The 14,581-nt window shown below is 53.8% G+C and overlaps 5 protein-coding genes across 5 annotated transcripts; 3 read left to right on the top strand and 2 right to left on the bottom strand.

Annotated features, from left to right (window-relative positions):
- Positions 1-1,004: 1,004 nt before the first annotated feature.
- On the bottom strand, positions 1,005-2,898 carry UCRPA7_6759 (putative glucosidase 2 subunit beta protein; the record flags this gene model as incomplete). The annotated part of the gene is made up of 3 exons (XM_007919293.1): positions 1,005-1,651; positions 1,711-2,655; positions 2,811-2,898. The coding sequence occupies 3 exons, from the start codon at positions 2,896-2,898 to the stop codon at positions 1,005-1,007; spliced, it is 1,680 nt and encodes a 559-aa protein (XP_007917484.1).
- Positions 2,899-3,432: 534 nt separating this feature from the next.
- UCRPA7_6758 (hypothetical protein) lies at positions 3,433-4,680 on the top strand (the record flags this gene model as incomplete). The annotated part of the gene is made up of 1 exon (XM_007919302.1): positions 3,433-4,680. One exon carries the CDS (start codon positions 3,433-3,435, stop codon positions 4,678-4,680), a length of 1,248 nt encoding a protein of 415 aa, XP_007917493.1.
- A 226-nt stretch (positions 4,681-4,906) lies between these two features.
- Positions 4,907-5,819, bottom strand: UCRPA7_6757 (putative tim-barrel enzyme family protein; the record flags this gene model as incomplete). The annotated part of the gene is made up of 2 exons (XM_007919296.1): positions 4,907-5,512; positions 5,586-5,819. 2 exons carry the CDS (start codon positions 5,817-5,819, stop codon positions 4,907-4,909), a joined length of 840 nt encoding a protein of 279 aa, XP_007917487.1.
- A 695-nt stretch (positions 5,820-6,514) lies between these two features.
- On the top strand, positions 6,515-7,540 carry UCRPA7_6756 (putative upf0261 domain-containing protein; the record flags this gene model as incomplete). The annotated part of the gene is made up of 1 exon (XM_007919288.1): positions 6,515-7,540. One exon carries the CDS (start codon positions 6,515-6,517, stop codon positions 7,538-7,540), a length of 1,026 nt encoding a protein of 341 aa, XP_007917479.1.
- A 2,534-nt stretch (positions 7,541-10,074) lies between these two features.
- UCRPA7_6755 (putative glycoside hydrolase family 55 protein) lies at positions 10,075-13,676 on the top strand (the record flags this gene model as incomplete). The annotated part of the gene is made up of 6 exons (XM_007919297.1): positions 10,075-10,178; positions 10,724-10,850; positions 10,902-11,137; positions 11,316-11,682; positions 11,738-12,015; positions 12,074-13,676. 6 exons carry the CDS (start codon positions 10,075-10,077, stop codon positions 13,674-13,676), a joined length of 2,715 nt encoding a protein of 904 aa, XP_007917488.1.
- Positions 13,677-14,581: the final 905 nt, after the last annotated feature.

The raw sequence follows: 14,581 nt of genomic DNA, 5'->3' as shown, positions 1-14,581 counted from the left end.
GGCGCGGCCGCCTCTACAACTACGAGTCTGTCCTCAAGGGCTTGATGCCCGGTGACGATCCCGACCCCGAGGACGCCGCCACCCCTCACGAGATGACCTTCGCCTCCACCGGGATCAAGAGCCTGCGCGACGTCGTCAAGCTCAAGTTCAAGCGCTATAAGCCCGCCGGCAGCAAGGAGAAGGAGATCTGGGCCTGTCCCATCTCACTCAAGGAGCTCGGCCCCTCCACCAAGGCAGTCTACCTGGTCCCATGCGGCCATGTCTTCGCCGAGGTGGCTATCAGGGAGATCGACGAGCACATATGTCCCGAATGTAGCGAGCCATTCGACAAACAAAACACAATACCCATACTCCCCACAGAGAAGGCAGAGGTAGACAGGTTAAAGGAGAGGATAGACGCCCTCAGGGACAGTGGCCTCACACACAGCCTCAAAAAGGAAAAGGGCGCTGGCAAGAAGAAGAGGAAAGCCGGCGACAAAGAGAACGGCAATGTCCAAGGTGACGGCGTTGAGGACAAGGGCGAAACCCACGCCTCTAAGACCAGCAAGAGCAATAAGCAGGATGTTGCCAGTCGTGTCAGTGGCATCAATAACCCAATGACGGCTTCCCTAACGGCGAGGGTGCTGGCTGAACAAGAAGAGCGAAATAAACGGAGGAAACTCGCCGCGGCAAGATGATGCTGGTGCTCCAAAGACAACACGCTTGCCCTTGGTTCCATCTAGCGATTTGTACTTGTAGCCACACCAAATGAGATACCATTCTGTCACAACCATGAATGCGTGACTAGTGAAAAGGAAGTATTTTTCGTGCAGTCCAGGTACCTAACATAGTAGCTGTGGCATTCGGGCTGTCTTGAACTTTACATTGGCTTACATCTTTTCAAATCTCTCTAAACGCCTGCTGAATTACAATCCTCTGAATGTCTGTAGAAGGTGCCTTGCAATGGTCTGCAAATCATGCCTTACAGCCCAAATTCCAAGGCTTTCAAGTGGTCAACAGCCCACTTACAGCTCGTCCTTTGTCCTCACACCAGGCTCATGAACGTCCTCGCAAGCTGCTGGTGTGCCAACCTCCATCTTGTACACACACTTCTCTGCCTCGACGACCCTCCATAGTTCTTCTGTCTCAGCGCAGCCGAGCCATACATCCGTCCGTCGGTTAGGCCCGTTCCAGCAGCCCTGACCATTCTCATAATGCAACACAAGCCGAGGGCCTTTGCCGAGGCCCTTGCCATCTTGACGCTCTTCATCATCGGCCATCTCTGTATCCATGCGCACAAAGTTGCCCATATTCGTATTGCCATGGCCTTTCTTGGACTTCTGGCTAGTCTTGTCCAGCCAGCAGAGCTCATACTCGTACTCGCCGCTGTCCGTAGAGACACACTTGCCCTTGAGAGCTCTGAAAATATCGTCCGCTCCGTAGTCCTTCTCGAGGTCACTCTGCTGCTCGGTCAGGGTGCGCTGCTTGGACGTAACCTCGTTGACCACAGCCTGGTGGGCCTCGCGGGCAGCAGTAACAAGTCGCGATTCGGCACCACCGGCTGGGTTGTCAGCGAGAATTCCGTTCTCAATCAGCCATACCCGAGCCAGCGTGAGCTTGCCATGGATGTACTCTCGAAGGAATGAAGGAAGATAAGCCTCGAGATTATACACTGAAACGCTGTCAGCGAAGCTGCAAAAGGAGGGCCATATGGTGGGGAAATGGACTTACATATATCGGTATCCGAGACTTCTTCGTCCTCGAATTCCTTCCAGTTGATGCCTGAGCTCTCACCGTCTTCTTTGATGATCTCGAGAATATCCGCGTCTGCTGCATCGACCTGCGTCTCCGAAGCTGTCTTCGCGGCATAGTCCTCCCACGCCTTGACCGCAGCCTTGACACCCTCGTCGTTAAAGTTTGGATTGTACTCCTCCTTAAACTTGCGGAGGATGGCCTCCAACTCCTCGACCTTATCCTGAAGATCATCCCGTTGGTCGAGGACCCTGTCCAGGGTGTCGCGCAGCTCCTTGACTCGGGTCTTAGCCAAGCCCAGCAACACACCGAGCTTGCCACCTTGGCCCTCGCCTTTGACGACCTTGCCTCGCTCGGCTCTCTCTACCTCCTCATACTTTTTCTGCAGGTCATCCCGCTTCACCTCGAGGGTCTTGATCTCCTCTGTGAGCGTTGTGATCTTAGCCTCGACCCTGCGGCGAAGCTCCTTGGCCTCTTTGGCCAGGGTGCGTCTCCGTTTGGCGGCGCGCTCTTTGCTCTTGGTCCGCTCCTCCTCCACGCGGCGCCATTCCTTTCCAATGGGCCCGCAGCGATTCTCGCACTTGACGCCGCCGACCTTGCCAAACTCCTCGCTGCCGTCACAGCACAGCTCGTAGTCGCAAATGCCGTCATTGACAAAGGCGAAGGGAACATAGGCGCCTATGTGGCCCTCGTTGGCACACCAGAAGCCGGGGAGAACGTTGCTGGTGTTGGTTGTGCCCGTCAGGGAGGCCGGGAGCGGCTGTGGAGGAGAGAGGGGGTCGAGGTAGGAGCAAGCAGCCGTGCCAGGCTCATCTGAGCCATCGGGGCAGTCGCAGCTGTTGTCGTTGATCTGTGAGGAGGAAAGGGATATGGATGGATGCCCGATGCAGGTGAAGGTGTCCTTTGCTGTGTAGAACTTGGCAACTAGGGGTTTTGAGTGTCAGCTTCTCCATTAGAAAGGGTCCAGAGAACATGAATAGCATTTGTTCCCCAGTGGAAGTCCAAGGCTTATTCATTTTCCATCCAATTGGCATGATAATCGACGGCAACTTGGCTTGTATCGAATCAAGTTGACTTACACTCTGGGCCAACGCCCCGGGGCAAGCTGGCAGCAACAACGGCACCTTGGATGGTGCTCAAGAGCACCAGTGCACTTGTCTGTCGCATTGTTTGGTTTGTTATGACCTCGTGTCTGGCGTCATCAAGCTGGACAGGGGAGTCTATGAGGAGATGGAAGGCAAGAAAGGAAATATAGCGATGATGGTGATGAATCAATCAATCAATCATACAAAACAATCCCTTAACCGGAGGTTCAAAGTGCTCGAGCTTGCTGCTTCTGACAGCTACCAGCAATAATTGCACTAAGGCGAAGCAAGCTGTCCAGATCGGTTTTGGGGCTACTGGCTGTAGTGGCTGGTGGGGACCAGCTTTGCCTGCCGGCCGGCCAACAAGGCCACCGCCACTGCAACGACCCCGCGACAGAAAGCAATATAAAATATTTCCAGGAACAGTGCCCCACCATGATGAATGGCTACTCTATGAATACCATTGAACCATCAGTGCTCTCACCAAACAGAAAGGTCAAAGGAACACGGAGACCAGTTTCACGAACTAGATCAGGGCACCGGGGCCCATGGTACCAGAAGACTGCTTGCTAACGAAGTCTTGTCTCCGTTGATCCGGCACTGCCTTGACCGAAACATGGCCCCGGCCTCCTCGACGCCGTCTGGCAAGGACATTGAGGCGCTGAACTCGGTCATCGACACAAGCGTCAGCCTGATCCGAAACCTAGAAGATGCCCTCCGCGATGTCATCGATGCCAACGGCGGCGGCGTCGGTAGGACTACCATCCACGAGGACAAACCGGACGCCCTCGCTTCTACCCCGGCCGACAGAGAAAACAAGATCGACGTCTTCGCCCTGGCTCGCGACTCGGCCTCCCTCGTCAAAGCCCACGCCACCAAGATATCCCTCTTCATCATCAACGAACCCTTTACCCCGGCCGTCATCTCGAAGACGTTGCGCGATCTCGTACAGGGCCCCATCCCCGCGCTTGGCTCTGCCGTTCAGCTCTGCCATGCCGATCTCCATACACAAGTCGTTCGACGCGACATGGCCTGGCGCTGCTCCCGCGTGCTCAAAGAGCTGAAGGACCTAATCGAGAAGATCCCCAAGGACGGCAAGGTCCTCCCGCCTGAGAAGCGCAGCGGCATGAACCACGCGGCAATGGAGAGGGGCAGCATCACCACCACTGGTCTGCTCTGGGGTGTCTGTGATGAGCTCATCGCCTTTGCCAATATGGGTGTCGTCGGCCATCTAGTAAAGAAGGCCCAGCAGTTCGAAGAGACATTGAAGGATGTGATGGAAGAGCTGAAAGAGTGGGCTGAAGAGTCGCCCGACGATGATGAAGATGAGGACGACGACGACGATGATGACGAGGGCGTCGGTGGACCGGCTAATGGTAACGGGACGAGTGCCACGAGTGATCTTGCTGATCAGATGGCGAATACCCACATTGCCGCAACGCAAGCCATGGTCGACGACTTGATGGATTTTCACTCTGCTATCCCCCGCGACGATCCCGACAAAATAAGGGAACGCCTAGATTCAACGTTGAAGCGGCTCCGACTCACCAATCTTCTATACCAGGCCATAATCAAGAGACGACTCAAAATTCTCCCCAAACTACCTATACCAGACGGGTCTGATTCCACTATTGTCTCCCGCCTGGATGAGATGGCGCCACTTCTTAGGCGCATCCCTGACCGCTTCAACAGTTTGGCTATGGCATTCTACGAGCTCAGCACGGCAGATATTGATCGCTTGATGGACCTGTGCTTTTTTGACGCATTCGCCCTTTCGGAGCTGTTCACTAAGCCGTGGGAGGGAGAGAAGGACACATTCACGGACTGGGCTAGGAAATTCCAAGCCGAAATCAAGAAGAATTGAGAACCGAAACTGCCATCGCCTCTGTTGAAGCACGGTATAACTCGATTTGGGAGCATGTAATAGCGAGTCGTGGCCGGGAGATGTTGTATGCTTGGTATGTTAAATGACATCGAAGAATCTACACGATAAATAGAATAGACTGCAATCTAAAGAACACTCTCTCAAGGGAAGACATGAAGTATTTAATGATATCACCATTTAAGCTATAATCTTTGTAGCTCACGGTCTAAGTCCCAGGCCTGATACCCTTGAAAGTCTTTGTGATGTTCGTGATGGCTTCCTCCACGGGTAACCTCTCCATAGAGCTCGCGCCATAGAAACCGTGCACACCCTTCGTTCTAGCCAGTACGTACTCTGCATCCTCGGGGGTTGCAATCGGTCCACCGTGGCAGAGGACAATAATGTCTGGGCTGATTTCAGCAGCGGCGTCTCGGATATTCTGTATCAGCGCGACACTCTCGTCCAAGCTCTTGCCGGTGGTGGCTCCGATTGAGCCGCTCGTCGTGAGACCCATGTGTGCCACCAGGATGTCTGCGCCGGCGGCGGCCATGTTCTTGCTCTCCTCTACATTGAAGACGTACGGCGTGGTGAGCATGTCCAGAGACCGCGCCTGGCGGATCATCTCCACCTCGGCGTCATACGACATGCCTGTTTCCTCCAGGTTTGCTCGGAACTGTCCGTCAATAAGCCCAACGGTGGGGAAGTTCTGCACGCCTGCGAACCCCATGTCTTTCAGCTGTTTGAGGAAAGCCGGTATGGACCGAAAGGGGTCCGTGGAGCAGACTCCGGCTAAGACGGGCGTGTGTTTCACCACCGGCAGCACTTCGCCGGCCTGCGCAAGATCCGGGGTTAGAAGATACCGGAAAGATGAACGGAGCATATCAGCCACATGAAGGTGGTCTCACCATTTCTAAGACAACGTCGTTTGCATTCCCATACGGCATCAGTCCCGCCAACGACCCCCTGCCTGCCATGCGGAAGCGGCCGCTATTATAGATGATGATCAAGTCGCCTCCGCCGGCCTCGATGAACTTTGCCGAAAGTCCAATGCCGGCTCCGGCGCCCACAATCGGGTTGCCCTGGCTGACTTGTAACCGGAGATTCTGCAGGATCTCCTGCCGATCTGTTGGAGGCGGCATTGCGAGTCTACCGTCAGACCAGAGGACAGTCGTAGAATAGCTGATTGTAGAACGTGGGAAACGAGGCAGTTCAGCTTAATTGAGTAGAGTTACTATTCAATGAGAAGTTACAAGCTTACAGCATACAAGGCCATATATTACCTAGATATGGACCCGACCATGGAACGAGCTCATGTCAACAATACCTAGGGTCTCACAATTGACGTCAGCTGCACATGCATGTGCTGTTACGCCAGGAAGCTCCCCCGCATCATTGCCCACAACTAGGACCCATCTCATGGGGTAATTATCTTCACAACAGTGAACAAAAGCCAAGGCCGGCCAGGATGATCAATTTCTTCCGGTCATTCAACTGTGGCAGATATTCCTTGTGTCCAAAACCTGGTCTATCATCTCCTAGTCCGGCGCCCATGGCTGTGGCCGGCCTATAACAGTAACATACTTTTAGCGCAACCTACGGTACAATGTCGACGGCGACAGTGGTAGTGTTGGGGACTTGCGACACAAAGTTGGAAGAGCTGGTATTCCTGCGGGAACGAATCCTTGAAAACCCGCAGGTGAAGGTTTTGTTGATGGACGTCGGCCGAGGAGAGACGGACAGCGAGCATATAACAGTCACGCGCACAGAATTGGTCCGGCGATATGGCAATGGCAAATCTCCATCAGATCTCCCCAGGGGACAGCTCATCAGATTTATGTCCGACTGCGCGTCTAAAGCTATCAAGGAACTCTATGACGCAGGGGAGATCCATGGTATTGTCACGGCTGGCGGATCAGGAGGCACATCACTTGCAGCACCAGTCATGAGGGACGTTCTCCCTATAGGCTTTCCCAAGTTGATCGTCTCGACCATCGCCAGCGGCGACACCGGGCCGATTGTTGGAGAGACTGACATTGCCATGCTCTATTCGGTCGTCGATGTGGCTGGATTGAACCAGGTGCTTCGAGACATTCTGAGCAATGCCGGTGCGTTCATCGCCGCTGCAGCGGCCTCATTCGCAAATAGGACCAGGCAGGCGCCAGCTTCGAGCGTCGGCTCCCCGAAGAAGCGTATAGGTATCACCATGTTCGGCGTTACGACGCCAGGTGTGGATGCGATCAGAAAGCATCTAGATACAAAGGGTGGTATTGAGACGTATGTCTTCCACGCTACCGGCCACGGCGGCAAGTCTATGGAGAGACTGGTTCGCGAGGGGGCACTGGACGCTGTCTTAGATCTCACGACAACAGAGATATGTGACTTGTTGAATGGGGGCAATATGAGTGCCGGTCCAGACAGGCTCAACGCTGCAGCGGAGGCCGGAGTCCCTTATCTCGTCTCATTGGGAGCAACAGACATGACCAACTTTGGTCCAAGAAATACCGTCCCAGAGAAATACAAAGATAGGCTGCTGTACGAACACAATCCGGTGGTCACACTCATGCGGTCGTCGGAAGAAGAATGCCGACATGTCGGCCAGTTCATTAGTACGAAGCTCAAGCGATTTGCGAAAAGGCACGAATTAGTACAGGTGTGGATACCGAGGGGCGGTGTGAGTATGATTTCGACTCCAGGAGCCCCTTTTGCAGACCCTGAGGCCGATGAGGCGCTTTTCTCCGCCGTGAGGGCAGGCCTAGAGAGGACGGGCATTGAAGTCATCGATGATCCGAGAGATGTCAACGACGCGGGATTCGCAAGAGATATCGCTGAAGCGCTCTTAGCAAAGATGAGCCTCGTGTAGATACCTACGCTCTCACGAGAATCCTCCACGCTTGGTAGTGGTATTGGCAGTTCTAGAGGACCTCGGGTCTGGCAGGAACTGTCACCAACAACAAGCTCAAAGAAATTCCACGTCTGGCAGGTACGCAGGAGCGAATCGGATGAATGCTCGTAGTGGATATTCTGTCTCTCACAAGGGCTTCGAGTCTAGAAGACGAACGACTGTCCTGTTCTTGCAAGTGTAAGTAATCGGTCATCAGACCAGGTCCCCACTGGAGACCTGTCAAATGTCATTCTGCCCCAAAATTAGTAGCACATTATTTGATGGCTAGGACGGAGAAATTTGCTTGAAGCCGGTTGGCCGTCGGACAATACACAGCATGGATGTGGAAAAGCCCGGTCAATGTTCTTCGCCGTGGAAATTCAACATTCAGCCGTGGACACAGGATCAGACAGGTGGCTGAACCGCCGTGAGAAAAGAAAAACAATACCGTGATAGCCCAAAACATGTCGGCCATTCAGGGGTCGATTGGTTAACCGTAATTCACTCTTCATCAATATTCGTGTCCCTCGTCAGCATTCAGGGCGGCTCAATACGATGTCTGTTGGCTCGTTGCGAGAGGACTAAGCCAATGAAAACCTCGCCAGGAAATTGCTCCCGAGCATCCAGCATTTGGGTGCCTGGTACGCAACATCGTGAAGGCCAGGCAGCCCCTCCTCTTCTTTCCCTTGTCAGCAACGTCAACTTCTTCTAGAAGGGGTATCATTGGGCGATGTAGATAGTCCGGGAGCAAGCAATGATCACGGTCACAATGCGGAACAACAAACCCCAGATGTAGCCCTGGGTGAGGACTCTTTTCGCAACAAGTAAATCGATTGTCGATCTCCCGCACAGTTCTGGAGCAGCGCTCAAGACACGTCACGGCCAGTGCAGCAGCAACAGAGCCACCTGCGGCTCCAACTGAATCTGAAGAAAAAGAACCTTAAGTCTCTTAGTGTCAGCGCAGCGCGCCCCTCCCCGGAATCAAGCCGATTCTGCCGCCGTAGAGTTGCACCCCTGGCGAGGAGGCATTAACGTTATCCAGGAGAGGAGTCTAATACATGCGCCGTACACTTGCATGCGGCGAAAGCATACAAAATGGTCCTAGGCGGGCTGGCTGCCTAGAGCAAGCAGGGGGAGGGCAGACTGAGCGAGCCGCGAAACCGAATTGACTGAAGAGCTTCAATCCTCTTTGGAAAGTCCCTTGGTTGGGCGGTATGGCATCGGATACATGGTCCCCTTCTCATTATTACACGATAGAGTCGCTTAAGTACCTACGATGTTTTGAGTCCTTTTTTTAACGGCATGTTAGAGGGAAGCAAAAGTTGTCAATGGCTGATGGAATAACGCGAACTTATACAGAACTTACTGTATTATACTCTACAGCATGGGTAAATACAATATTCGCTACGCCGCTTACCATACTTCAATCATGTACACACATGAAGAGAATTGTTTACCCATGGGCGCAGGATACTTCCCAGATGAGATCATGACATATCTCACACAGCAATAAACTCCAGAGTCTGCAGGTCAGTCCGATCCAAGTTCGAGTGTCAATCTCCCCCCTGAAGCTATTTGGCCGGGGGACTGCGCCACCAATTTCCAAACCCCCGTCCAAGCGCCGAAAGAAGCTTAGCCGTCGCCCGACGAGGCCATTAGGCTCGGCTGAACGGCCATGCGGCTGCCCCCGAATCTGCACGCCGTGTCTTTTTTAGTACGGCCGGCGCCCAGAGACTGAGAGAACCTGGGCCCCTGATGCTGGCTGGGCTTGCTGCTGCAGGGGAACGGCGCTGCAAATCTCCAAACTATCGTCAGTCCTAAGAGTGGCCCGTCTGGCGTCGCGCGTCCAAGAGATATTACATATTGCTGAGAAGGGTGTAGTAAACAGGCAGAAGAGGGGCTCAAGCGTTGGTGTGCAGAGCAAGCGCCGTCATCCAAGAGCAAAGACTTCAGGAGGAGGAAGAGTCACGACTCCATCAGTCAGTCCATGGTACTGTATCTCTCTCGCGCACACTCTCACACTTCCATGTCCGTGTCTGTGCGATCCTGCATCATGGTCCCCAGCGAGCCCAAGCCGGGTTAGCACACACCATGTCTGTATGGATCGCCCAGGATGGATGGATGGAGGGATCATGAATGGATCGCTGGATGTACACAAGTGTAAATGCATCCGCATCCACCTCTCCTCTCTCACCCCAGCACCCACATCCACATCCACATCCACATCTACCAGGCAGGGTTGGCCTGGTCTGGTTCTGGGCTGTCGTGGAGATGGGGCTGGCTCTTCTTTTTCTGTGGTGTATGCGTGGAGCGGACGTGCGTTCGTGCTTACTGTTGGTGCATCAAATGGTCATGGCTGTCATCTCGTCTCATCTCATATATGGCCTGGCGTCCCGTCATCTCACGATGCGCGGGCTGGCGCTTTCTTTTTTGAAAGGTAAGGAGGAGATTCTCTCTCGTGCTCGCCTTCGTCCCCTCATTGTCGCATCGTCGTCACTCGTTTCACGTCCAAGATGCGTAGCCACTCTTTTCTGTCGTTCTTTACTATTTCCTCTCTCTTGTCCGCCGGCATCGCCCACGATGTCCCCACCACCAGCTCCCGCCGGGTGGTGACGGTGTTAATCCATAGCACCATCACCACCTGCCCGACGCCTCCTCCGCCATGCTCCAGTGTCTTCGAGACAGGCTCTACCTCGCCCGTCACTACGACCTCGGCCTCCGAGTCTGAGTCCGGGTCAAACCTCCCCATCAGCTCGAGCACCGGCAGCCTCAGCGGAAGTCCCAGCGGAAGTGTGAGCTCCCAGCCGTTGTCGTCATCATCATCATCAGAGTCTAGTGTCAGCAGCCTTTACTCTCACAGCAGTGCTCCTACGAGCAGTCTGTATTCTGTCTCTGTGTCGTCCTCGGAGTCGCAGCTGTCGTCCAGCGGAGTTGTGTCAAGTAGTGCTGTGTCGACGAGTCAGTCTAATCCGGTCACCAGCAGTGCTTCGGAAACCTGCACAGAAACCACTGTCTCTCAGTCGTCCAGCGAAACATCAGTTGTTTCCAGCTCGTCAAGCCAGCTGTCGTCCTCAAGCAGCGCCCCCTCTTCAAGCCTGAAGTCTTCCACCAGCTCCGTGTACTCCACGAGCTCTCTGGACAGCTCTAAGACAAGCTCTCAAGTAAGCTCGACCTCAAGTCTCCCATCGAGCTCGAGCCACCTATCAAGTACCGCCTCGCCGTCCTCCTCATCATCGGCGGTGCTTTCGTCTTCCTCATCTTCATCCAGCCTCGCATCGAGCAGCTCCAAGTCCAGCTCTAGCTCCAGCTCGCTGTCTTCGGCATCTCTATCATCGTCAAGCAGCCTCTCAAGCTCATCAAGTATCCTGAGCGCTTCGAGCAGCCATTCAAGTTCCTCAAGCGTCCTAAGCTCCTCGAGCAGGACTTCAAGCTCGTCCAGTGTCGCGAGCACCTCGAGCAGCCTGTCGTCGTCTTCTTATGGCGTTTCCTCAACGTCGAGCGCCTCGCCATCGAGCAGTTCAAGCTCGTCGCAAGTCTCCAGCTCATCAAGTATCGCTCCATCGACGAGCAGTCTCAGTTCGTCTCGAGTATCTAGCTCATCAAGCATTGCCTCATCGACGAGCAGCTCGAGCTCATCTCGAGTCTCAAGCTCATCAAGTAGCTCTTGGTCCAGTACCACATCTAAGGCTAGCAGCAGCAGCAGCTTCTCTACGTCGTCAACCCGAACGTCAAGTTCATCTACGTCAAGTATTAGCGCTCCAACATGCACAGATTACTGGCTGAACAAGATTACCCACCAAGGCGCCGCCCCGTATGCAGCCAGCGGCTACAAGGTCTTCAGAAACGTCATGGACTATGGCGCGAAGGGAGACGGCAAGACGGACGACACGGCTGCTATCAACTCGGCCATTAGCTCTGCGGGCAGGTGTGGTCCTGAGAATCACTCATGCGGCTCAACCACTACGACACCCGCCCTGATCTACTTTCCTCCTGGCACATACATCGTGTCTCAGCCAATCATCGACTATTACTACACCATGTTGGTTGGCAATCCTGGTTGCATGCCTGTTCTCAAGGCTAGCGCAAGCTTCAACTCTCGTTTCTTCCTCGATGGTGATCAGGTAAGCCCGGATGTCCCATTGACAGCATGATACACTATGGTTGACATGTCTCTAGTATCAAACCGATGGCAAGCTCGGTTGGGGAGCCACGAACGTCTTCTGGCGTCAAGTCCGTAACTTTGTCATTGATCTTACCGCTGTCAGCCCCTCGGTTCTGGTCGCCGGTATTCACTGGCCCACTGGCCAAGCGACCTCGCTCCAGAACATTGTCTTCAAGATGTCGACCGCAAGCGGCAACCAGCACCAGGGTCTTTTCATTGAGGAGGGCTCTGGTGGCTGGGTGAGCGATCTAGTATTCTATGGTGGTGCCCAGGGTCTCAGCGTTGGCAACCAGTACGCTCACACATGTATCATTCTAATTCTTGGCATTGTCAGGCTAACAGCGCTACAGACAATTCACAATGCGAAACCTGACCTTCCACAACTCCGTTACCGCTATCCAGCAACTGTGGGATTGGGGTTGGACTTATCAAGGCATCAGCATCAACGATTGCCAGGTTGGCCTTGATATCACCAATGTCGACGGCGGAGAGCTCAAGGTTGCATCCGTCGTCTTCATTGACAGCGAGATTAACAACACACCCATCGGTGTGGTCTATGGCAGCTCCACGACATCGGCACCCGCTGCCGCGAACGGCCTGATTCTCGAGAATGTCGCCCTCAACAATGTTCCTGTCGCCATCCAAGGACCCAACAAAGCCACCGTATTGGCTGGATCGACGGGCAAGTCGACTATCGCGGCCTGGGGTAAGGGCAACTCGTACACAGCAACAAGCGGGCCCAAGCCCGTCGGTGGGACCTTTACTGCCAACAGTCGTCCTAGTGGCCTTACTGCCGGCTCGGCCTACTACGAGCGATCCAAACCCCAATACGAGAAGATCCCTGTCTCGCAGTTCGTTAGCATCAAGTCTAGCGGTGCAGTAGGCAATGGCGTGAAGGACGACGCTGCTGCGATCAACAAGGCACTAGCAGATGCTGCTGCTGCTGGCAAGATTGTGTTCTTTGACTTCGGTGTGTACAGGGTCGAGAGCACGATCACCATTCCTGCCGGCTCGAAGATCGTTGGAGAGTCGTACCCGGTCATTCTTTCTGCGGGCACGTATTTCTCCGATATAAGCAACCCCAAGCCAGTCGTCCAGGTTGGCACTGCAGGATCTGTCGGTGTGGTTGAGTGGTCGGATATGATTGTCAGCACACAGGGAGCCCAGGCTGGTGCAATTCTGATTGAATGGAACCTGTCATCACCAGGCACTCCTTCGGGCATGTGGGACGTTCACACTCGTATCGGTGGTTTCAAGGGCTCAAACCTCCAGGTCGCTGATTGCCAATGGACGAACGCCACAGTCACCGCTACCAGCCTGAAGAAGCAGTGCATTGCGGCTTTCATGAGCATGCATATCACCAAGTCCGCCAGTGGTCTGTACATGGAGAACGTGTGGTTGTGGGTTGCTGACCATGACATCGAGGATCCGGCCCTGACCCGGGTCACCATCTATGCCGGACGTGGTCTTCTTGTTGAGAGCACTCTCGGCAACATCTGGATGTATGGTACTGCCGTTGAGCATCATGTCCTGTACGAGTACCAATTCTCGAGCACAAAGAACATTGTCACGGGTCAGATCCAGACCGAGACAGCATACTACCAGCCTAACCCCGACGCGACCATCCCCTTCCCGGCCCTGACAGCATACAGCGATCCTGTCTTCTCCTCTGGTCAAAGCGGTTGGGGTCTGCGTGTCAAGGATAGCAGCAACATCTTTGTATATGGTGCAGGATTGTACAGTTTCTTCAACAATTACAGCACCAAGTGCTCTGATGGCCCGACTGAGTACTGCCAATCTCGCATTTTCAGCGTGGAGAACAGCGCCGTCTCAGTGTACAACCTGAACACGGTGGGCACGACGAAGATGATCACAGTGAATGGAGTAGATGTAGCGGATTACTCGAACAATGTTGCCGGATTCTCCGACAGCATTGCACTATTCAGGAACTGATGAAATGTGTATATGGTAGTAATGGTAATGCAAAATAATTTACCCTTCTTGTGTGTGTAATTAGTATATCATGGGCACCATGCTGTCCCTTAAAGGCTACTTTGTGTCGACACGAACGAGAAAGGAGACTGTCATTGGCATGGCTCAGTAGGTAGTTGTCACCTTCATCGTTGTTTGTAGTCACATAGTAAGTTTCTACACGAAGGAATTCGCCCGTCATTGCCCTGGCCTCCTCGCACACCGCGCCCAGATTAAATAAACCGATTTGGCTCAGACTTCGATTGCGACACAGTTGAAGTTCACCTGGTTATATCATCAGTTGCCAGCCTCTTTAAAACAACCAGAGAACGTACAAAGCCCGTAGGAGCCACAATATTTGAAATTGCAGGCCCATTCGTCACCCTGCCATGCATCCTGAGCGTGACTGGCCCGAGTCTACCGTCTAAGGGCACCTGTACAAATGTAACAGTTCCTTGAGTCCCAACACTGAAGGCCTGTGAAGACCCCCCAATGTCCACTTTAACACTCGTGGGCTCGTTTGTGATTGTCAAAACCGAGATCACGTCCTGTGCAGCGATACGAGCAGACTGTGTCCCCCCTTGCCCCCAGACCGTGTCTACAATACATTAGCATGTTTCCCTTGTCTGATTAAAGGGCACTTCGCACCACCGTCGTGACCACTCCCAACATAGGTTGGTCTGTACCACGCGATCGCGCAATCCTTCAGAGGAGGCATTTCACCCTTGAAAGCAGCAATGAAATATGGCAAACATGCCCGAAAAGCAGAATGTGGAAAATCGACAACATAATCCTCGGCACCAGGTACAATCTGGGGTTTCGTCACATCGCCGATATAATGCGATTCTCCATAGTCGTTCCCTAGTTGCCAAGCAACATTTTAGCTG

Source organism: Phaeoacremonium minimum, assembly GCF_000392275.1.
Source record: "Phaeoacremonium minimum UCRPA7 unplaced genomic scaffold PA7_03_scaffold_495, whole genome shotgun sequence".
NCBI classification, from domain to species: Eukaryota; Fungi; Ascomycota; class Sordariomycetes; order Togniniales; family Togniniaceae; genus Phaeoacremonium; species Phaeoacremonium minimum.
This window is presented reverse-complemented; position numbering and strand designations above follow the sequence as displayed.